The sequence below is a fragment of the Petromyzon marinus genome, chromosome 85 (assembly GCF_048934315.1).
Source record: "Petromyzon marinus isolate PM22_M1 ecotype Great Lakes invasive population chromosome 85, UKy_Petmar_22M1.pri1.0, whole genome shotgun sequence".
NCBI classification, from domain to species: Eukaryota; Metazoa; Chordata; class Hyperoartia; order Petromyzontiformes; family Petromyzontidae; genus Petromyzon; species Petromyzon marinus.
Window position 1 is genome coordinate 5830088 of NC_133750.1, and position 23560 is coordinate 5853647.

Sequence of the window (23560 nt, forward strand, 5' to 3'; positions counted from 1 at the left end):
AGTGAACGCGACTATTTTCAGCTCGCGACGTCCTTCCCTTCCCGAGTCACCAAAATCGACATTATGTATAAGTGGGTTAACGTTGAATTTCCTTGAGTGAAAACATCCGATTTAGGTAAATTGATTTGTTTCAGCTTTTCCTTTCTTGCAAGCATCAATTTTTTTTCAGGGTTTTTCAGTGAAATAAGGGAATATGAAATTAATCCAAGACAAGAATCAAAGTCCCGGGCGAAGCCGGGTAGTGAAGCTAGCTACTAATAAACCCCAATGATCCGATTGAAATAACATATTTCTATCGGATAGTTAGGGGGGCATGTGCCACCCCCACTGGCTCCGCCACTGTCACACACTGGCATGATTCACAGGTGGTGGTGTGTCCAGACACACGCCTGGCCACCTTAACCTGCTCAGTATTAATACTTCCTCACTCCACCATGTAATTAATTGAGGGTCAATCAACACAGCCGAGGTTGCCTGTCTCTCTCTCTGTACCGGTGGTCGCGTGGATTTCCCTCCGGATCCCCCGGTTGTCCCCTCCACATGTAGAGACTGAACACCGCCACGCGTCTAGAGTGAACACCGCCACGCGTCGAGAGTGAACACCGCCACGCGTCTAGAGTAAACACCACCACGCGTCTAGAGTGAACACCACCACGCGTCTAGAGTGAACACCGCCATGCGTCTAGAGTGAACACCGCCATACGTCTAGAGTGAACACCGCCACGCGTCTAGAGTGAACACCACCACGCTGTTGACAAGCCCCACCTTGTTGTTGTTGTTGTGGGCAGGTCGCTTCTGAAAACAAGAGTGGTATAGCAGCTCAACGCGGGCGTGGCCTGGTAAAAAATGAAAAAAAAACTGTGTGAATATTTAAAATAAAACAAAGTTACAAAGTAGCGAGCCAGGTGAAGAGAAATTAAAACTTAAGCAAAATACTCTTTGGTTCTTTCGGTAAAGTCACGTAGAAAGGAAATAATAATAAAATAATAGCATAGGACGTTTCGATTGCAACACAAGCAATCATGATTGCTTGTGTTGCAATACAACACAGACAGTCGGCTAACATAACAGTCAAGACCCTACCTGGTTGAATACGTTCATCAAAAGATTGCTAAATTTGAGAGAGACAACACAGACACGGAGACACACAGACAGACACACAAAGGCACACGGAGAGATGACACAGAGACACACAAAGAGAGACACATAGAGACACAGAGAGATGGCACAGAGACACACAGACAGAGACACATAAGCAGAGATGACACAGAGACACACAAAGAGAGACACATAGAGACACAGAGAGAGATGGCACAGAGACACACAGAGAGACACATAAGCAGAGAGATGACACAGAGACACACAAAGAGAGACACATAGAGACACAGAGAGAGATGGCACAGAGACACACAGACAGAGACACATAAGCAGAGAGATGACACAGAGACACACAAAGAGAGACACATAGAGACACAGAGAGAGATGGCACAGAGACACACAGAGAGACACATAAGCAGAGAGATGACACAGACACAGAGAGACCCACAAAGGCACACAGAGACACACAAAGAGAGACACAGAGAGAGATGGCACAGAGACACACAGACAGAGACACACACATAGACACACAGAGAAACAACGCCTCTGTGTCGAGGCCTTAAATAGAGAGGGGGGCAGAGAGGGGGGGGGGAGCCATGAAGTCAGCATTGGGGAGGGGAATGTCCCCCCCCAAAATATTATAATACATTATAATATCTAATAAGTATAATATATGATAATTATGATATATTATAATTTTATGACATATTATTATAATATATTATAATTAGATTATAATATAATTTTATATTATAATATAATTATAATATATTATACATTACATATATAATATATATTTTATATATTATAATATATAATAATGATTATATATTATATATATAATAATGATTATATATTATATTATTATATAATAATATAATAATTTTATTATATGTTATAATAATTTTATTATATGTTATAATAATTATAATATATTATGACTACGGCCTTGTGTCAATGAGAGATTTGGAGGTTTGGTGACTGCAGGAAATAAAAGCGCGACAACACGAGGACACACAGAGAGAGAGAGAAAGCACACTTAATCAAACAAACTGAGTAAAATTTGTAAATGTAATGCAATGCAACACAGAGAGTCGGTCAACACACAATTAACGCATAGCCTGGTTGATTACGTTCTTCCAAAGATTGCTAAATTAAGCAAGAGAATTGAAGCAAACGCGATCAGGCGAGGGCAGGAGGCAAGGCCCCGCGTTGTAAAATTCCAACCTGGACATCGCTTCCATGCTCGCTGCTACTCAGTTGACATCCCTACGAGAGAGAGCGAGGCTCTACCTCGGTAAACAACAACAACCACCACCACCACCACCACAACAACCACCACCACCACAACAACCACAACCACCACCACAACCACCACCACAACAACCACCACAATCACCTCGGATTTCAATGCACGGCGGAGTGGCAACTTTCAGTTACCTCGTCACGTCACGCGATAGGTGACATGACGTCAAGACACTCCCCTCCTCTTAACTTGAATAAATTATGCTAATGAACCCGGCCCATAGTGGAGGGATGGGGAGTGGGTGCCGAACCCGTCGCAATAAACTCGCGACGGCTTTCACGAACACATTATGCTAATGAGCCCGGCCCTCACGAACACATTATGTTAATGACCCGCCAGTCACCGGGAGTGGCTTTGCCCAAATAAGGATTGGCAGTGGAACAGTTATCGGCCGAGCGGAGATGACGTCACGATCAAGAGCGCGGTGGTCGGTGACATGACGTCCCGAGCTAGGCACACCTCCCCACCTGGCGTTCGACGCCGTTGAGGTCACGCCGAGCGGTGACGTCAGAGAGCGGGGTCAGAGTTCAAGTTTGTTGACAAGGGGAGCGGCAGTGACGTGTGTGAGCGCTGCGCTCCGCACCCGACCAGCCGAGTTCCATTCCCGCTCGTGGCCAACACCGCCAGTGACGATTTTGTGAACCGGTCCTGAGCCTCCCCTACGTCGACTCGGCCTCAAACGAGTACCCGGTGCGGTGTGTAAACATCGCCACTAGGGAGACAAAGGCGGCCGGGCGTGGTGCTGGCCACCCACCCCCTCGTGTGCCGTCCCACCCTTAATAGGTGCTCGCTAACACCACTTGCCCCTACAGTCTGTTAAGGCTATACAGGGCATCTTCGTCTTTATGTTAGGTGCTCACTAACAGCACTTGCCATGACATTCTGTGCAGGCTATACGGGGGATCTTTGTCTTTGTGTTGGGAGCACGGCCAGCTCTGTGTCGCCTCATCTCGATCCCGAGATCCCAACCAGGTGAAAATCCGCATCGAACCGAACCCCCGGGCAAGGCCATCTACTTCACGACGAGAGAAAAGTCACACGAAATGTCGTTTTCAATTAAGTCTTCCAGATGTAAAATGATATATGAGCTTTTAATGAAGAAATAAAATTATCCAATTCAAAAAAATAATACAATTAAAAAGTTGTTTCATTTTAAAACTTCAAAACTGAGCACCGGGAGCTTGAGTGAATGCGTCGTTGGTGTGCAACTTTTTTTTAGTGACTTTCCTGGCCCAAGGCCGTAAATGTTTGTGAGGGGCTCCGCAGGCGGTCCGGCTTGCTTCAACCCTTGGTTGTCAACATCCAGACGTTAATCGGCAAGGACAATTTCTCCTCCTAGTTCGCCAACATATAAGACGTCATTCAAAATTACAATGAGTGATGTTGTGGAGAATGTATCTACTAGATGTGCTCTGCCTTGTAACCAAATACAAATCTGTACCAAAAATGCATTTCAAATGTGCTCTTAAAATTACCTCATTGCTATGAAGCAGATCAGCAGACACGACATCTTTCATTTCATTTTCGATTTAAGGATTCATCTTCTTTGGTTCTTTCGGTAAAATCACGTAGAATGAGAATAAAATAATAAAATAAGACAAGGTCATTTTATTGTCTTATTTTATTTTATTATTTTATTCTCATTCTACGTGACTTTACCGAAAGAACCAAAGAAGCTCTTTCATTTATCGATCTCTGCACGAAACAAAGGAATGTTTTACACAAACTATAACTAGCACAGCCTTCTGAGAGTGCATCATTGATTCAGTGCAAGTCACCTGTGGACCCTTATTGGTGCACAGCCTCTCAACAGCAGCCGGGCTTGCTTCAACCGATGGTTTCGAACATCCAGACATTAATCAGCAAGGAGCATTTCTAGTCCGAGTTAGACAAAATCTACGTCAACACGTAATACAAAATTATAATCCGTGTTGTAGAGAATGTATCTCCTCTACGTGTAACTTTTAAGTGGTATGTCTTGTAATTGATTAATGATCATATTTCAAAGACAATGAGATGCTCCAGAGGCAGACGGTTCCTGAAAACAAAAACAAAAATACACTTTGACCTGTATCACAAGCACAACGAGTCTCACCTGAGTTATCTGTACAGGTTACTTCCAAAACACACTTTGTCCTAACATCACTTATTCAGTGTTTGACCATTATAGACAAATTTTACATGTACGCACACAATCAGACAAGTATTCATTCTAAATTAGTGACAGTAATTTTTTACAAAATTGTATTACTGCACTGAAATATGCTCTATCAGGTTAAATCGTATTTACAAGAAGCTATTTAAAAAATATATGCACCGTCTGCTTCAGAATCAGAAAGGGTTTTATTCGCCATGAAAGTTCGCACAGACAAGGAATTTACTTTGGCAGGAAGGTGCATACATTCAACATATAGTAATCTTAAATCTAAAATAAGTGGTATACAAGTCTAACTATACAAAAGGTAAAGTCTAACTAACACTAAGGGGCTAAAGTATGTAAAAAATTTAATAAATATTGAATATAAAGTAGCTATAAGATACAATCTAAAAATAAAAAAATACAAATAGGGTAACATAGTGTGAATATGGCAAGGTGTCATTTTGTAGATAAAATGTTAAAGTCAGTGTAAGCCCTTGGCCTTGTTGAAGAGGCCAGCACCGGATGGGAAGAAACTGTTTTTGTGGCGTGAGGTTTTGGTCCTGATGGACCGCAGCCTTCTGCCGGAGGGGAGTAGCTGGAACAGAGAGTGTCCAGGGTGGGAGGAATCGGCCACAATCTTCCTCGCTCGCCTCATGGTCCTCGAGGTGTGCAGGTCCTCGAGGGTTGGTAGATTGCAGGCAATCACCTTCTCAGCAGTGTGCATGATACACTGCAGTCTGCTCTTGTCCTTGGCAGTGGCAGCAGCGTACCAGACAGTTATGGAGGTGAGGATGGATTCAATGATTGCTGTATAGAAGTGCATCATCATTGTCTTTGACAGGTTGAATTTCTTCAGCTGCCGTATGAAGTACATCCTCTGTTGAGCTCTCTTGGTGAGGGAGCTGATGTTCAGTTCCCACTTGAGGTCCCGGTAGAGAATAGTGCCCAGGAAGCAGGACTCTACAGTTTTGACTGGGGAGTCGCACAGGGTGATGGGGGTGAGTGGGGCTGTATTCTTCCTCAAGTCCACAACCATCTCATATGTCTTTAGAGCATTTAGCTCTAAGTTGTTCTGGCTACACAAGGTCACCAGGTTGTCAGCTTCCCACCTATAGTCAGACTCATCCCCACCAGAGATCAGCCCAATGAGGGTGGTGTCGTCCGCAAACTGCAATAGTTTGACGGACAGATGATTGGAGGTGCACCTGTTGGTGTACAGGGAGAAGAGCAGAGGGGAAAGGACGCAGCCCTGAGGAGTTCCGGTGCTGATAGACCTGGAGTCAGAGACTTGTGTTCCCAGCTTAACGCACTGCTTCCTGTCAGACAGGAAGACTGTGATCCACCTGCAGGTGGAGTCGGGCACGTTCAGCTGGGAGAGCTTGTCCTGAAGCAGGGCAGGGATGATGGTGTTGAAGGCAGAGCTGAAGTCCACAAACAGGATCCTGGCGTAGGATGCTGGGGCGTCCAGATGCTGTAGGGTGAAGTGGGGGGGCCATGTTAACTGCGTCGTCCACAGACCTGTTGGCTCTGTAGGCAAACTGAAGGGGGTCCAGGAGAGGGTTTGTGATGGCTTTGAGGTGTGCCAGGACCAGGCGCTCAAAAGACTTCATTACCACAGACGTAAGGGCGACCGGTCTATAATAATTTAGTCCTGTTGGCCTTAGCTTTTTGGGCACAGGGATCATGGTGGAGGACTTGAGACAGGCTGGTACAGTGAGGGAAAAAAGTATTTGATCCCCTGCTGATATTGTACGTTTGCCCACTGACAAAGAAATGATCAGTCTATAATTTTAATGGTAGGTTTATTTGAACAGTGAGAGACAGAATAACAACAAAATCCAGAAAAACTCATGTCAAAAATGTTATAAATTGATTTGCATTTTAATGAGGGAAATAAGTATTTGACCCCTCTGCCAAATATGACTTAGTACTTGGTGGCGAAACCCTTGTTGGCAATCACAAAGGTCAGACATTTCTTGTATTTGGCCACCAGGTTTGCACACATCTCAGGAGGGATTTTGTCCCACTCCTCTTTGCAGATCTTCTCCAAGTCATTAAGGTTTCGAGGCTGACGATTGGCAACTCGAACCTTCAGCTTCTTCCACAGATTTTCTAAGGGATTAAGGTCTGGAGACTGGCTAGGCCACTCCAGGACCTTAATGTGCTTCTTCTTGAGCCACTCCTTTGTTGCCTTGGCCGTGTGTTTTGGGTCATTGTCATACTGGAATACCCATCCACGACCCATTTTAAATGCCCTGGCTGAGGGAAGGTTCTCACCGAAGATTTGATGGTACATGGCCCCGTCCATCTTCCTTTTGATGCGGTGAAGTTGTCCTGTCCCCTTAGCAGAAAAACACCCCCAAAGCATAATTTTTCCACCTCCATGTTTGACGGTGGGGATGGTGTTCATGGGGTCATAGGCAGCATTCCTGCTCCTCCAAACACGACGAGTTGAGTTGATGCCAAAGAGCTCCATTTTTGTCTCATCTGACCACAACACTTTCACCCAGTTGTCCTCTGAATCATTCAGATGTTCATTGGCAAAATTCAGACGGGCATGTATATGTGCTTTCTTGAGCAGGGGCACCTTGCGGGCGCTGCAGGATTTCAGTCCTTCACGGCGTAGTGTGTTACCAATTGTTTTCTTGGTGACTATGGTCCCAGCTGCCTTGAGATCATTGACAAGATCCTTCCGTGTAGTTCTGGGCTGATTCCTCACCGTTCTCATGATCATTGCAACTCCATGAGGTGAGATCTTGCATGGAGCCCCAGGCCGAGGTAGATTGACAGTTCTTTTGTGTTTCTTCCATTTGCGAATAATCACACCAACTATTGTCACCTTCTCACCAAGCTGCTTGGCAATGGTCTTGTAGCCCATTCCAGCCTTGTGTAGGTCTACAATCTTGTACTGACATCCTTGGAGAGCTCTTTGGTCTTGGCCATGGTGGAGAGTTTGGAATCTGATTGATTGCTTCTGTGGACAGGTGTCTTTAAGAGTGTGCTCCTAATCTCAGCTCGTTACCTATATATAAAAGACACCTGGGAGCCAGAAATCCTTCTGATTGAGAGGGGGTCAAATACCGTTTTCCCTCATTAAAATGCAAATCAATTTATAACATTTTTGACATGCGTTTTTCTGGATTTTCTTGTTGTTATTTTGTCTCTCACTGTTCAAATAAACCTACCATTAAAATTATAGGCTGCTAATTTCTTTGTCAGTGGGCAAACGGACAAAATCAGCAGGGGATCAAATACTTTTTTCCCTCACTGTACATGGCATGTCTCCAGAGAGGTGTTAAAGATGTTGAACACCAACATCTTTAACAGTGTATGTACACCATACTATTGCGCCATTCAAAACGAGTAGGCCATTGCATGCTGGCGTCTAGGTCAAAATTGATCAAATTTTAAACATTACCTACAAACTCCACAACTAAGATGCCACATCAACCATTGCCCCCTACTGACAGGCTCTTGTCCACATGCAGGCCGGTGCAGGGCCACCACCTTGTGCCACGAAGGGGCAGCTGCTACTTGGGGATGCTCTTCACGTGTTTGAGACGAGATACAATACAAAACTCCAAATTGCCGAGGCGATTAAGCAAGCACCATTTAAATGCAATTATGTAACATAGCGAATGCTTGGGAGCTTATTGGCTCTCGCTCCTGGTTAGAGATCTATCCAACCCACAGGTCCACAAAGACTGGCCGCTCTTACCCTGCAGGTTGCACCGAGGAATTGAGTGTTCAACTTCACATTATTGTCATTAAAGGCCTGTGACAAAGGTTCATCTATTGGAGCGACATCGTCTCAAGCTTACACATCTACTGGGTTTCCATTTGACTTTGTATTGTCTCGGAGGAAGTCCACCCACACCTCCACTTCCACAAACTGCTGGGAGTTGCCTCGCTCTGCCTCACAGTCAGAATTCTCCTCCTGCTTCACATTGCATCCATCGAGGTGAAGGTCTGATTTTGGAGTTGAATCTTCATCTTCATATTTTACCCTCACTTCTTCGCTCTTCACCATCACTTCACATTTCACTTTCACCGCTTCATATTTCACCTTGATACCTTTCAAAGTGTCCGAGCTGGGATATTCTTCCGGTTCTTCTTTGATGAGGAATGGGCTCATTGCGGCACTTTGACTTTCACAAGCTGATTTCAGACTCCACTCCTTGTGGATCTTCTGATGCTTTTTAGTTCTCTGGTGTCGTTGAAGATTTGATGACCATGCAAACACCATCTCGCATGGAGTGCACCTGAAGGGTTTCTCTCCCGCATGTGTTCTCTGGTGTACATGAAGAGTAGATGAATCTGAAAACGCCTTCCCACACAAACTGCACTTGAAGGGTTTCTCTCCTGTGTGAGTTCTCTGGTGTCTTACAAGAGTAGATGACTGTGAAAATGCCTTCCCACACACACTGCACTTGAAGGGTTTCTCTGCTGTGTGAGTTCTCTGGTGTATTACAAGAGTTGATGAATCTGAAAACGCCTTCCCACACACACTGCACTTGAAGGGTTTCGCTGCTGTGTGTGTTCTCTGGTGTTTTTTAAGAGCAAATGGATGTGAAAATGCCTTCCCACACACAGTGCACTTGATGGGTTTCTCTCCTGTGTGTGTTCTCTGGTGTTTTTTAAGATTAAATTGATGTAAAAAGACCTTCCCACACACAGTACACTGGAAGGGTTTCTCTCCCGTGTGTGTTCTCTGGTGTACTACAAGAGTAGATAAACGTGTAAACGCCTTCCCACACACACTGCACTTGAAGGGTTTCTCTCCCGTGTGTGTTCTCTGGTGAGTTACAAGAGTAGATGAACGTGCAAACGCCTTCCCACACACACTGCACTTGAAGGGTTTCTCTCCTGTGTGTATTCTCTGGTGTTTTTTAAAAGCAGATGACCATGCAAATTCTTTCCCACACACACTGCACTTGAAGGGTTTCTCTCCTGTGTGAATTCTCTTGTGCCGTGCCAAATGTGCAGGACGATCCGTGCTGTATGCACACCGGTCGCATTGTTGCCTTGTGATACGGAGCTGTGCCGAGTGCCTTTGCTCCATCAGACAAATTCTCCAGAGGAAGCGACAGAGGAAGCGTCAGCTGCAGACAGAAAAAAATTATATCCACACAGAGGAAGGCATATATACACAGTAACACGTGACTTACAAGTCGATACATATTCATATATTTATGATATCATGAAAAAGTTTCTCAAATTCATCATACGGGCTGTTATGGCACACAATGAGAGGGTGAATGGTCATAAACATGCCTGGAAGCCCTAGTGTCTTCAAAATGAATGTTAACCCAAAACTCTGAGCACACAATTTCGGCTGTCCTGCTACAAAAGGAATCTTTATAAAAGCTAAATTCAGCTGACATCGCAAAAGGTGTTAAAAAAAAACTATTTGTGTTAAGCAGAAATGCATAAATGAATGTTCAATCGCATATTAGAAGTGTGAAGCCAGCCAGGCTCACGATGTCCATGCTTGCTGGGGATGAACAGATCTGACTTCAGCTGCATGTGTGTGCCGTGTTGACTGTTTCCATTCTTACAAAGAGTTCCAGAGGAAACCAAAAACAAACTATTGTTGTGATATAACCTCCGTGTTCAACAGAGTTAACAGACTTTAGTGAACACACAAACTTGACAGTCACACACTGGCATGGTTCACAGGTGGTGGTGTGTTGAGACCCACGCCTGGCCACCTTCATCCGCTCAGTATTAATGCTTCCTCACTCCACCAAGTAATTAATTGAGGATCAACATCGCCGAGGCTGCCTGTCTCTCTCTCCCCGTGGTGAGATGTTAACTATCTCTCCTGGCATACAGAAGGTCGTGGGTTCGATCCCAACCCTGATGCCTGCTGTATATTTGGAGTTTGTGTGTCTCTCTCTCCCCGTGGTTGCGTGGATTTCCCTCCGGATCCCCCCTGGTGTCCCCACTCCACATGCAGAGTGAACACCACCAAGCGTCCAGAGTGAACACCACCACGCGTCTAGAGTGAACACCACAACGCGTCTACAGTGAACACTGCCACGCGTCCAGAGTGAACACCGCCACGCGTCTAGAATGAACACCGCCACGCGTCCAGAATGAACACCGCCACGCATCTAGAGTGATCACCACCACGCTGCTAGAATGAACACTGCCACGCGTCTAGAGTGAACACCGCCACGCATTTGGAGTGAACACCGCCACGCGTCTACAGTGAACACCGCCACGCATCTAGAGTGAACACCGCCACGCATCTAGAGTAAACACCGCCACACATCCAGAGTGAACACCGCCACGCGTCTAGAGTGAACACCACCACGCGTCCAGAGTGAACACCGCCACGCGTCCAGAGTGAACACCACCACGCGTCTACAGTGAACACCGCCACGCGTCTAGAGTGAACACCGCCACGCGTCTAGAGTGAACACCGCCACGCGTCCAGAGTGAACACCGCCACGCGTCTAGAGTGAACACCACCACGCGTCTACAGTGAACACCGCCACGCGTCCAGAGTGAACACCGCCACACGTCTAGAGTGAACACCACCACGCGTCTACAGTGAACACCACCACGCGTCTAGAGTGAACACCGCCACGCGTCCAGAATGAACACCGCCACGCATCTAGAGTGAACACCACCACGCTGCTAGAATGAACACTGCCACGCGTCTAGAGTGAACACCGCCACGCGTCTAGAGTGAACACCGCCACGCGTCTAGAGTGAACACCGCCACGCGTCCAGAGTGAACACCGCCACGCGTCTAGAGTGAACACTGCCACGCGTCTAGAGTGAACACCACCACACGTCTAGAGTGAACACTGCCACACGTCTAGAGTGAACACCGCCACACATCCAGAGTGAACACCGCCACGCGTCTAGAGTGAACACCACCACGCTGCTAGAATGAACACCGCCACGCGTCTAGAGTGAACACCGCCACGCGTCTAGAGTGAACACCGCCACGCGTCCAGAGTGAACACCGCCACGCGTCTAGAGTGAACACCACTACACGTCTACAGTGAACACCGCCACGCGTCTAGAGTGAACACCACCACGCGTCTAGAGTGAACACCGCCACGCGTCTAGAGTGAACACCGCCACGCGTCCAGAGTGAACACCACCACGCGTCTACAGTGAACACCGCCACGCGTCTAGAGTGAACACCGCCACGCGTCTAGAGTGAACACCGCCACGCGTCTAGAGTGAACACCGCCACGCGTCTAGAGTGAACACCTCCACGCGTCCAGAGTGAACACCGCCACACGTCTAGAGTGAACACCACCACGCGTCTACAGTGAACACCACCACGCGTCTAGAGTGAACACCGCCACGCGTCCAGAATGAACACCGCCACGCATCTAGAGTGAACACCACCACGCTGCTAGAATGAACACTGCCACGCGTCTAGAGTGAACACCGCCACGCGTCTAGAGTGAACACCGCCACGCGTCTAGAGTGAACACCGCCACGCGTCCAGAGTGAACACCGCCACGCGTCTAGAGTGAACACTGCCACGCGTCTAGAGTGAACACCACCACACGTCTAGAGTGAACACTGCCACACGTCTAGAGTGAACACCGCCACGCATTTAGAGTGAACACCGCCACGCGTCTACAGTGAACACCGCCACGCATCTAGAGTGAACACCGCCACGCATCTAGAGTGAACACCGCCACACATCCAGAGTGAACACCGCCACGCGTCTAGAGTGAACACCGCCACGCTGCTAGAATGAACACTGCCACGCGTCTAGAGTGAACACCGCCACGCGTCTAGAGTGAACACCGCCACGCGTCCAGAGTGAACACCGCCACGTGTCTAGAGTGAACACCACTACACGTCTACAGTGAACACCGCCACGCGTCTAGAGTGAACACCACCACGCGTCTAGAGTGAACACCGCCACGCGTCTAGAGTGAACACCGCCACGCGTCCAGAGTGAACACCACCACGCGTCTAGAGTGAACACCGCCACGCGTCCAGAGTGAACACCGCCACGCGTCTAGAGTGAACACCACTACACGTCTACAGTGAACACCGCCACGCGTCTAGAGTGAACACCGCCACGCGTCTAGAGTGAACACCGCCACGCGTCTAGAGTGAACACCTCCACGCGTCCAGAGTGAACACCGCCACGCGTCTAGAGTGAACACCACTACACGTCTACAGTGAACACCGCCACGCGTCTAGAGTGAACACCGCCACGCGTCTAGAGTGAACACCGCCACGCGTCTAGAGTGAACACCTCCACGCGTCCAGAGTGAACACCGCCACACGTCTAGAGTGAACACCACCACGCGTCTACAGTGAACACCACCACGCGTCTAGAGTGAACACCGCCACGCGTCCAGAATGAACACCGCCACGCATCTAGAGTGAACACCACCATGCTGCTAGAATGAACACTGCCACGCGTCTAGAGTGAACACCGCCACGCGTCTAGAGTGAACACCGCCACACGTCTAGAGTGAACACCGCCACGCGTCTAGAGCGAACACCGCCACACATCTAGAGTGAACACCGCCACGCGTCCAGAGTGAACACCGCCACGCGTCCAGAGTGAACACCACCACGCGTCTACAGTGAACACCGCCACGCGTCTAGAGTGAACACCGCCACGCGTCTAGAGTGAACACCGCCACGCGTCCAGAGTGAACACCGCCACACGTCTAGAGTGAACACCACCACGCGTCTACAGTGAACACCACCACGCGTCTAGAGTGAACACCGCCACGCGTCCAGAATGAACACCGCCACGCATCTAGAGTGAACACCACCACGCTGCTAGAATGAACACTGCCACGCGTCTAGAATGAACACCGCCACGCGTCTAGAGTGAACACCGCCACGCGTCTAGAGCGAACACCGCCACACATCTAGAGTGAACACCGCCACGCGTCTAGAGTGAACACCTCCACGCGTCCAGAGTGAACACCGCCACGCGTCCAGAGTGAACACCGCCACGCGTCTAGAGTGAACACCGCCACGCGTCTAGAGTGAACACTGCCACGCGTCTAGAGTGAACACCACCACACGTCTAGAGTGAACACTGCCACGCATTTAGAGTGAACACCGCCACGCGTCTACAGTGAACACCGCCACGCATCTAGAGTGAACACCGCCACGCATCTAGAGTGAACACCGCCACACATCCAGAGTGAACACCGCCACGCGTCTAGAGTGAACACCACCACGCTGCTAGAATGAACACTGCCACGCGTCTAGAGTGAACACCGCCACGTGTCTAGAGTGAACACCGCCACGCGTCTAGAGTGAACACCGCCACGCGTCCAGAGTGAACACCGCCACGCGTCTAGAGTGAACACCACTACACGTCTACAGTGAACACCGCCACGCGTCTAGAGTGAACACCGCCACGCGTCCAGAGTGAACACCACCACGCGTCCAGAGTGAACACCGCCACGCGTCTAGAGTGAACACCGCCACACATCTAGAGTGAACACCTCCACGCGTCCAGAGTGAACACCGCCACGCGTCCAGAGTGAACACCGCCACGCGTCTAGAGTGAACACCGCCACGCGTCTAGAGTGAACACCACCACGCGTCTAGAGTGAACACCGCCACGCGTCCAGAATGAACACCGCCACGCATCTAGCGTGAACACCACCACGCTGCTAGAATGAACACTGCCACGCGTCTAGAGTGAACACCACCACGCATTTAGAGTGAACACTGCCACGCGTCTACAGTGAACACCGCCACGCATCTAGAGTGAACACCGCCACGCATCTAGAGTGAACACCGCCACACATCCAGAGTGAACACCGCCACGCGTCTAGAGTGAACACAGCCACGCGTCCAGAGTGAACACCACCACGCGTCTACAGTGAACACCGCCACGCGTCTAGAGTGAACACCGCCACGCGTCTAGAGTGAACACAGCCACGCGTCTAGAGTGAACAACGCCACGCGTCTAGAGTGAACACCGCCACGCGTCTAGAGTGAACACCGCCACGCGTCTAGAGTGAACACCACCACGCGTCTAGAGTGAACACCGCCACGCGTCCAGAATGAACACCGCCACGCATCTAGCGTGAACACCACCACGCTGCTAGAATGAACACTGCCACGCGTCTAGAGTGAACACCACCACGCATTTAGAGTGAACACTGCCACGCGTCTACAGTGAACACCGCCACGCATCTAGAGTGAACACCGCCACGCGTCTAGAGTGAACACAGCCACACGTCTAGAGTGAACACCACCACGCGTCTAGAGTGAACACCACCACGCGTCTAGAGTGAACACCGCCACGCGTCTAGAGTGAACACCGCCACGCGTCTAGAGTGAACACCGCCACGCATCTAGAGTGAACACCGCCACACATCCAGAGTGAACACCGCCACGCGTCTAGAGTGAACACCACCACGCTGCTAGAATGAACACTGCCACACGTCTAGAGTGAACACCACCACGCGTCTAGAGTGAACACCGCCACGCGTCTAGAGTGAACACCGCCACGCATCTAGAGTGAACACCGCCACACATCCAGAGTGAACACCGCCACGCGTCTAGAGTGAACACCACCACGCTGCTAGAATGAACACTGCCACGCGTCTAGAGTGAACACCGCCACACGTCTAGAGTGAACACCGCCACGCGTCCAGAGTGAACACCGCCACGCATCTAGAGTGAACACCGCCACGCGTCCAGAGTGAACACCGCCACACGTCTACAGTGAACACCGCCACGCGTCTAGAGTGAACACCGCCACGCGTCTAGAGTGAACACCGCCACGCGTCCAGAGTGAACACCGCCACGCGTCTAGAGTGAACACCGCCACGCGTCTAGAGTGAACACCGCCACGCATCTAGAGTGAACACCGCCACGCGTCCAGAGTGAACACCGCCACACGTCTAGAGTGAACACTGCCACGCGTCTAGAGTGAACACCACCACACGTCTACAGTGAACACCGCCACGCGTCTAGAGTGAACACCGCCACGCGTCCAGAATGAACACTGCCACGCGTCTAGAGTGAACACCGCCACACATCCAGAGTGAACACCGCCACGCGTCTAGAGTGAACACCACCACGCGTCTAGAGTGAACACCGCCACGCGTCCAGAGTGAACACCGCCACGCGTCTACAGTGAACACCACAACGCGTCTAGAGTGAACACCGCCACGCGTCCAGAATGAACACCGCCACGCATCTAGTGAACACCACCACGCTGCTAGAATGAACACTGCCACGCGTCCAGAGTGAATACCGCCACGCGTCTAGAGTGAGCACCGACACACATCTAGAGTGAACACCGCCACGCATCTAGAGTGAACACCGCCACACATCCAGAGTGAACACCGCCACGCGTCTAGAGTGAACACCACCACGCTGCTAGAATGAACACTGCCACACGTCTAGAGTGAACACCACCACGCGTCTAGAGTGAACACCGCCACGCGTCTAGAGTGAACACCGCCACGCATCTAGAGTGAACACCGCCACACATCCAGAGTGAACACCGCCACGCGTCTAGAGTGAACACCACCACGCTGCTAGAATGAACACTGCCACGCGTCTAGAGTGAACACCGCCACACGTCTAGAGTGAACACCGCCACGCGTCCAGAGTGAACACCGCCACGCATCTAGAGTGAACACCGCCACGCGTCCAGAGTGAACACCGCCACACGTCTACAGTGAACACCGCCACGCGTCTAGAGTGAACACCGCCACGCGTCCAGAGTGAACACCGCCACGCGTCTAGAGTGAACACCGCCACGCGTCTAGAGTGAACACCGCCACGCATCTAGAGTGAACACCGCCACGCGTCCAGAGTGAACACCGCCACACGTCTAGAGTGAACACTGCCACGCGTCTAGAGTGAACACCGCCACACGTCTACAGTGAACACCGCCACGCGTCTAGAGTGAACACTGCCACGCGTCTAGAGTGAACACCGCCACACGTCTACAGTGAACACCGCCACGCGTCCAGAATGAACACTGCCACGCGTCTAGAGTGAACACCGCCACACATCCAGAGTGAACACCGCCACGCGTCTAGAGTGAACACCACCACGCGTCTAGAGTGAACACCGCCACGCGTCCAGAGTGAACACCGCCACGCGTCTACAGTGAACACCACAACGCGTCTAGAGTGAACACCGCCACGCGTCCAGAATGAACACCGCCACGCATCTAGTGAACACCACCACGCTGCTAGAATGAACACTGCCACGCGTCTAGAGTGAACACCGCCACGCGTCCAGAATGAACACCGCCACGCATCTAGTGAACACCACCACGCTGCTAGAATGAACACTGCCACGCGTCTAGAGTGAACACCGCCACGCGTCCAGAGTGAACACCGCCACGCGTCTAGAGTGAACACCGCCACGCGTCTAGAGTGAACACCACCACACATCTAGAGTGAACACCGCCACGCGTCTAGAGTGAACACCACCACGTGTCTACAGTGAACACCACCACGCGTCTAGAGTGAACACCACCACGTGTCTAGAGTGAACACCGCCACGCGTCTAGAGTGAACACCGCCACGCTGTTGACAAGCCTCACCTCGTTGTTGTTGTGGCCAGGTCACTTCTGAAAACAAGAGCGGTATAGCAGCTCAACGCGGGCTTGGCCTGGAAAAAAATTAAATAAAAACTGTGAATATTTAAAATAAAACAAAGTTAGGGCCAGCCGTGTGAGGAGAAATTCAACTTTAAGCAAGAGAATTGAAGCAAGCACGATCAGGCGAGGGCAGGAGGCAAGGCCCTGCGTTGTAAAGTTCCAACCTGGACATCGCTTCCATGCTCGCTGCTACTCAACTGACATCCCTACGAGAGAGCGAGGCTCTACCTCGGTAAACAACAACAACAACAACAACCACCACCACAACCACCACAACAACAACCACCACAACAAACACCACAACAAAAACCACAGCCACCACCACAACCAAAGGCGGAGTGGCAACTTCCTGTTACCTCGCGACGTCACGCGTCAGCAGGTGACATGACGTCACTTGCGGGGTACGATAACACTCCCCTCCCACGGTGAGCGGCTCGAAACTCGCGAAGACTTTGACGAATATATTATGTTAATGATCCGCCGGTCACCGGGCGTGGCTTTGCCCAAATAAGGATTGGCACTGGGACATATCGGCAGCGGCCGAGCAGAGGTGACGTCACGCTCAAGAGCGCGGTGGTCAGGGTGGGTGACATGACGTCACTTGCGAGGCACATCTCCCCCTCGCGTCTGACGCCGATGAGGTCACGCTGAGCGTTGACGTCAGAGAGCGGTGTCAGAGTTCAAGTTTGTTGACAGAAGGGGAGCGGCAGTGACGTGGTGAGCGCTGCGCTCCGCACCCGACCAGCCGAGTTCCATTCCCGCTCGTGGCCAACACCGCCAGTGACGATTTTCTGAACCGGTCCTGAGCCTCCCCTACGTCGACTCGGCCTCAAACGAGCACCCGGTGCGGTGTGTAAACACCGCCACTAGGGAGACAAAGGCGGCCGGGCGTGGTGCTGGCCACCCACCCCCTCGTGTGCCGTGACGACCTCCACGGGTGCTGCTCGCTATGAACAGCACTTTGTAGATGTTGTGGCTTGGCTCGCCAGCACACCGGTGGCGACTTTTCACGATGAAACTTTCACGCCCATAAAAAGAACATCGGCATATTTATGCCGATTTTTCGCAAAGTTGGTCCAATTTTCCTAGCTTTATTTTTCAACGAAAAGTGCATCCCTTGGTTGTGTTTAGCCTGAGTAGCCTGTATATGACGTTAAAAAGTCGGGAATTTCATGCATGAAATTTTTAAGTAAAAAGATCAAATCGACATACTTAACCTATGCCGTTCTTGGCCACAATTGGCCAAACTTTCACAGCTTTATTTGTCGTCGAAAGTTAATTCCTCCATTGTATTTAACCTTCGTATGCTATGTATTAGATTACAAGTGGGAAATTTCACGATTACATTTTCACGTCCCAAAAAGAAAATCGGCATACTTATGCAGTTTTAAACCAACATAGCCAAATTTTCATAGCTTTAGATTAAAAGTGGAAAATTTTATGATGAAATGTTCACGTTCCAAAACAGAAAATCGGCATACTAACCTCTGCCGTTTGTGGCTAAAATTTAACTAACTTTTACAGCTTGTATTTTAAAACAAAAAGTGCATTCCTCAGTTGTGTTTAGCCTGAGTAGCCTATATATTACATTAAAAGTGGGAAAGTTCATGAAATTTTGAAGTAAAAAATAAAATCGGCATACTTAACCTATGCCGTTCTTGGCCACAATTGGCCAAACTTTCACAGCTTTATTTGTCGACGAAAGTTAATTCCTCCATTGCATTTAGCCTTAGTATGTGTGGCGCCGCCGCAGCAGAGCCGCTCCAGCCGGAGCCGTGCCCACCGCCGCGACGCCGTCACCGATGCCTCGGGATTTCCCGCCGCTCTCCCGGGGCCGGTGCCTTCTACAGACGTCCGCGTTTTGCCCACCGCACGGTCGTGAGGCCGCCGCGGCAGAGCCGCTCTGCCGAGGCCGTGCCCACCGCCGCGAAGCCGCCACCGGGGGACGCCGACGCCGCCCCCCCCCCCCGCCCCCCCCCGCACGAACGCACAAACGCCTCACGTAGAGCCGGGAGGGGGGAGGTCACCCGGCCGATAGGTTTTTTTTTTTCCAGAAGTCCCTAATGGGATCGAGCTTCATGGTTTCCTGTGGCCGGGAAATTGGGCGATCTTTTCCCCCCCCGTAGCTGACATGCACCGCGGCGCCGTGATCTAGTATTAAAGTTGCGTGGTCACGGCAGGGGGCCGTCGGGCCAACCGCGGTTGGAACCGCACACGCACAGGCACAGGCACAGGCACGGGTCAGTGGACTGGTAGCGAGAAACCACTGCGGTGACGTCACCAGCGCTAGGATCTGCACATCAAAGGACACGGGTGCGGAACATGGGGGCGCCACGGAATGCCTTTGTGATAGGTAGGATAAAAGGAGGTGATTGAGGCAGTATTAGACAGTTCTTCTTCAAGATCATCGCGGTCCCGGGAGCAGCAGAGTCAGCCGTCCGAGACGTCCGTGGGACGTACTCCAGCACCGCCAGGCTCGCCCCTCTACAGAGACAACTCGCCACCTCGTCCCCTTACAGCGTTCAGCGCAGCAGGGTGGAAGTAAGTGCGAGGGAGAGAGAGGCGTAAGTCTAAGCGTTTTAAATCCAGGGTTGAGAGCGGTGCGATCGGTAGGAGAAATCGAATCGAAGACCTCCGAGGGATAGACTAGCATCCACTGACCCGCCCCATCACACGTAGATTAAACTGGTTACTCGCGGCAAATAAAAATCGCTAGCAGGGGGATAAAACTGCGTCGTGCGGTCTTTTGAGAGGGTGGAGCGTGCTTGGTGTCCACGCATCTGTACGATTGTTTACAGTAGTGCTTAGCGCTCGCGCGCCGGTGTGACTGTGTTGCGATCGCTCGCCTACACGAGTGTCTACAGCGAGGTCGCGAGCGACGCGCCAGGCGTGCGCGTGTTCGCGCGGCGGTTTAAACAGCCCCTTTAAATCAGAACGCAGGGGTCCCCTTTAACCAGCGTAGCACGCTGCAAGCGTAAAGCGTACCGCCCCGCTAATAGAAATATGCCGACGCGGGCAGCAACAAAATCAGGGGTACAGGGAGGCGAGGGAGTGGAGGCCGGTAGCCCGGACCCCACAGAACAGCTGGGGGGTAGCGGTACGAGCATCACGGGGGAATCGGGGGACAGCGGCCCCGACAATTTGGTGATGGCGGGGGACAGTAGCCCCCACATATGCTATGTATTAGATCAAAAGTGGATAGTTTAACGATTACATTTTCAGGTCCCAAAAAGAAAATCGGCATACTTATGTAGTGGAATCGAATTAGGTGCACACGCAACTTCTTGTGAGGCAACACTTATTTATTAATGAACACAACAGTTAACTCTTACATTACGCATAGGGTGGTGACCACCGACTTACTCTAGCTAACACACACTTCTCAGATACTCTAGGGAGCTACAGCCTCCTGTCTTGGCGGGACTTACACGTCTACCGCTATCCTAGACTCCTCCGGCTGGGACCTACACACGGATCTCTTCTTGGCGTCTTCACGATGCATCTTCATTCTTGATACGGGCAGCCTCGAACCTCGTGAGGAGGCTGTTTATATGGGCCTCGGCGTGTCCGGGCCCCGCCCCGGCCACGCCTCCCTTCGAGATCCCTCTCGAAGCCCCCCTGCTGTCCACGTGCCCCCCGAGGTACCCCCTAGGCCCCTGGCCCCCACTGGGGTCCAGTCACGTGTCCAGCCGGGGTCACGGAGAGTGCCACGACCTCACACCACCCTCGTGGCCTCCCGAGTCCAGAACCGGCCATGACGTCATTCCCGCCTCCAACCGGGATGACGTCATGCGTGTGTGTGGACCCGCGTGGTCGTGACGCTCCCTCGCATAGAGACGTCACACGTGTGCGTGTGTACACAGTAGTGATGCTACCATCACTACATCACCCTCCCCCTTGTAAAAAACCCAGCCGTCTCGGCTGTGACAATACAGAAAAAAAGTGTGCCTCCAACAACAACGTTAATAATTAACCGGCGACCGATAATAATTACCGCGAGAAACATATGTACACACACACCACCAAGAGGGGGGAAGGGAAGAACGTATGGAACGAGGAGAACCAACAACAACACATGTACACCAAAAGAACTGGTCAACCCACTTATCCCTCAGCACAGCCCATCCGTGTGAATTTGTACGCACGCACCGACATATAAATGTGACTGTTTGACAACGGTGTAGGCAATCAACAAGGTGTGAGAGTCATGGACAGCGGCCAGTCTTCAAACGAGTTCGCGTGGCCGAGCCCCCAGGGGAGGCGAGCACGCTGTCCCTGGAGGTCCTGGGGGAACTTGAAAAAGGCCCAAAAAGGGCACGGCCCCTCCCCAGGAGTTGGGCAACAGGATGAGCAGGAGTGACGTACGGGCGCTCCACTCCCCCCTTCAAGTCCACATCCGGTCAGCACAACCGGCGACTCCAAGGGCGGCAGGTGCAGGAATCCTGTGACAAGAAGAAACCACCTCCTGAGGCACAGCACCACAAGCCCACGCCTCAGCTCGTCGGACACGACAGCCACCCAGCCCAGGGAAGTGGAGATGATCGTATTCCACCCGGCGGAAGAAATAAAAACAAAAATACATAGATTCCGACGCGTTGGATGCACAACCAACACCGGTAATCAAACCAAAATCACACAGCCACCCCATAGATGGCAGGGTCTCACACCGCTCTGCTATCGTTCCACCCCACAGGTGGTAATAGGGCGAAGACCGAAAGTCTAACACCCACCTACAAACACCACCTAACATTCCGGACGTCTACCTACGTCCCAGGTCGAGGAGTCGCACTTCAGGGTCGACCCATGTACTGGCTCAAGGAAGTCACGCTTCAAGGTCGAGCCAGTATGCTGCACCCAAAGGTACAACCGTTGGATGTTGTACAACATCCCGGGTCAAGGAAGTCATGCCTCCAGGTTGACCCATGTACTGGGCAAAGAAGTCGCACTTCAGGGTTGCCTCAGTATCTACATTTTTCGTAAATAAAATGTTAAATCGACGTGACACGAAAATAAAAGCCTGCTCTTGCCCAGAAATGGTTCACACAAATACCCGCGCTCATACAAAATGGCGGCCGCACGCTTGAACGGCAATCCCGCAATCCCCGTGCACCCGCATATCTCCGCGGTTCTCCCTGCACTTGCATCCCAGTACACCCCTTTGGGAATCACAACAGACAGTCCTGGAAGCGTATTATTAAATAATACACATTACATTTTGATTTAAATAATTACTAATCTACAACTCATTACTAATCATAACCAATGACTGATTACTAATCGATTATATAATTACAATACCCCCCCCCCCTCCGCCTCTAATCACTGCACCTGATATGAGTTAAGTGATGACGTCACCCTGCTGCGCTATATAAAACCGGGAGCAAGCGAGGGCTTTACCATTCTGGCGAATTGCCCGATGATGCTGGATGTATTTACCAGCGAAACGTCGTACAACTCAAACTGTAAATGTGGATTCACTCTTCAACACACCGGTGGGCTAAAGTAGTGAATTATTTGTCTTTTGTCAACGTGACACTTTTTTACTGATTGGCCGTGTCGGGTGGTGGAGGGTTACGACACATTTATAAATAAACGCGATCTAACCCAAAAACCTTTATTATGAATAATATTGGTCGCGAAAGCCTACGTACCCCATGTTCACACCCTCCGACGCCTCTGCGCGTCGCCGCAGTTCGTCGCACGTATCGGCCGTCGCGGGGGAAATTTAAAGCAGTATCTCTCCAAGACTCGCGTTGGAGCAATCAGCTGTCCCAACATGGAGCCCCGAGGGGAGGTCACCTGGCCGTCAGGTTTTCACCCGGAAGCCCTCTCATGGGACCAATCTTCACGGTTTCCTGCGACCAGGGAATTGGGCGACCTCCCCCGAGGCTAGCTCGCACCGCGGCGCCGTGACCTGGATGGTGGTTGCATGGTCACGACGGGGCTGCTCAGCCGCCGCGGATAGAGGGGCACACTCGACATGGGTCAGCAGGCAGGTAGAGGGTGGGGCGGAGTAACGAGCGGCGGGAAGAACAGGGCGGCCCTCTGATTGGCAGGACGAATGCACTTGTTTAAAGAGTAAAAAGCGGACGTCGGAGAGAGCACCGATCCGATTAGAGAGGGGCGGGAAATCCGAGGCTCCTGTTTGTACGAGAGGCCAGCGGATTAGCGGCAAGTTATCTTTGATGTAAGGACGATAAAAAGGGCAGGGAAGGTAGGGGGAGTCAGTCGTGTTCTTCTGAGGTCAAGGATCGGAGGAGTCATCGTGCCTGCCACTGGATCGTCCGTGAGACGAGTCGCAGCACAGCCAGGCCCCATTCCCAGCAAGGACTACGTGCAGCCTCGTCCTTCCACGGCGTCCTGCACCTCGGAGTCGAACCGTGAGCATGCAGGAGAGAGGTGAGATTAAGGGGAATAT

At 51.0% G+C, this 23560-nt stretch overlaps 2 protein-coding genes across 7 annotated transcripts in view; one reads left to right on the forward strand and one right to left on the reverse strand.

Moving 5' to 3' along the window:
- LOC116936938 (uncharacterized) overlaps positions 1-23560 on the forward strand; it is a 179354-nt gene that overhangs the window by 135990 nt on the left and 19804 nt on the right. The window lies entirely within an intron of this gene.
- Positions 1-23560, reverse strand: part of LOC142907920 (uncharacterized) — a 145547-nt gene that overhangs the window by 11681 nt on the left and 110306 nt on the right. Inside the window, exons 4-7 of one of the 6 annotated variants that reach the window (XM_076057889.1) lie at positions 9554-9646; positions 2326-2367; positions 766-836; positions 493-567 (exon numbers count right to left, since the gene is read on the reverse strand). The exons of 2 other annotated variants lie outside the window; for them this stretch is intronic. In XM_076057889.1, the coding sequence (XP_075914004.1) occupies positions 493-567; positions 766-836; positions 2326-2367; positions 9554-9646 (281 nt within the window). Of the gene's footprint in view, positions 1-492; positions 568-765; positions 837-1083; positions 1686-2325; positions 2368-9553; positions 9647-23560 lie in introns of those variants that run through there. 3 more of the 6 variants (XM_076057886.1, XM_076057887.1, XM_076057888.1) reach the window with 3 other exon arrangements.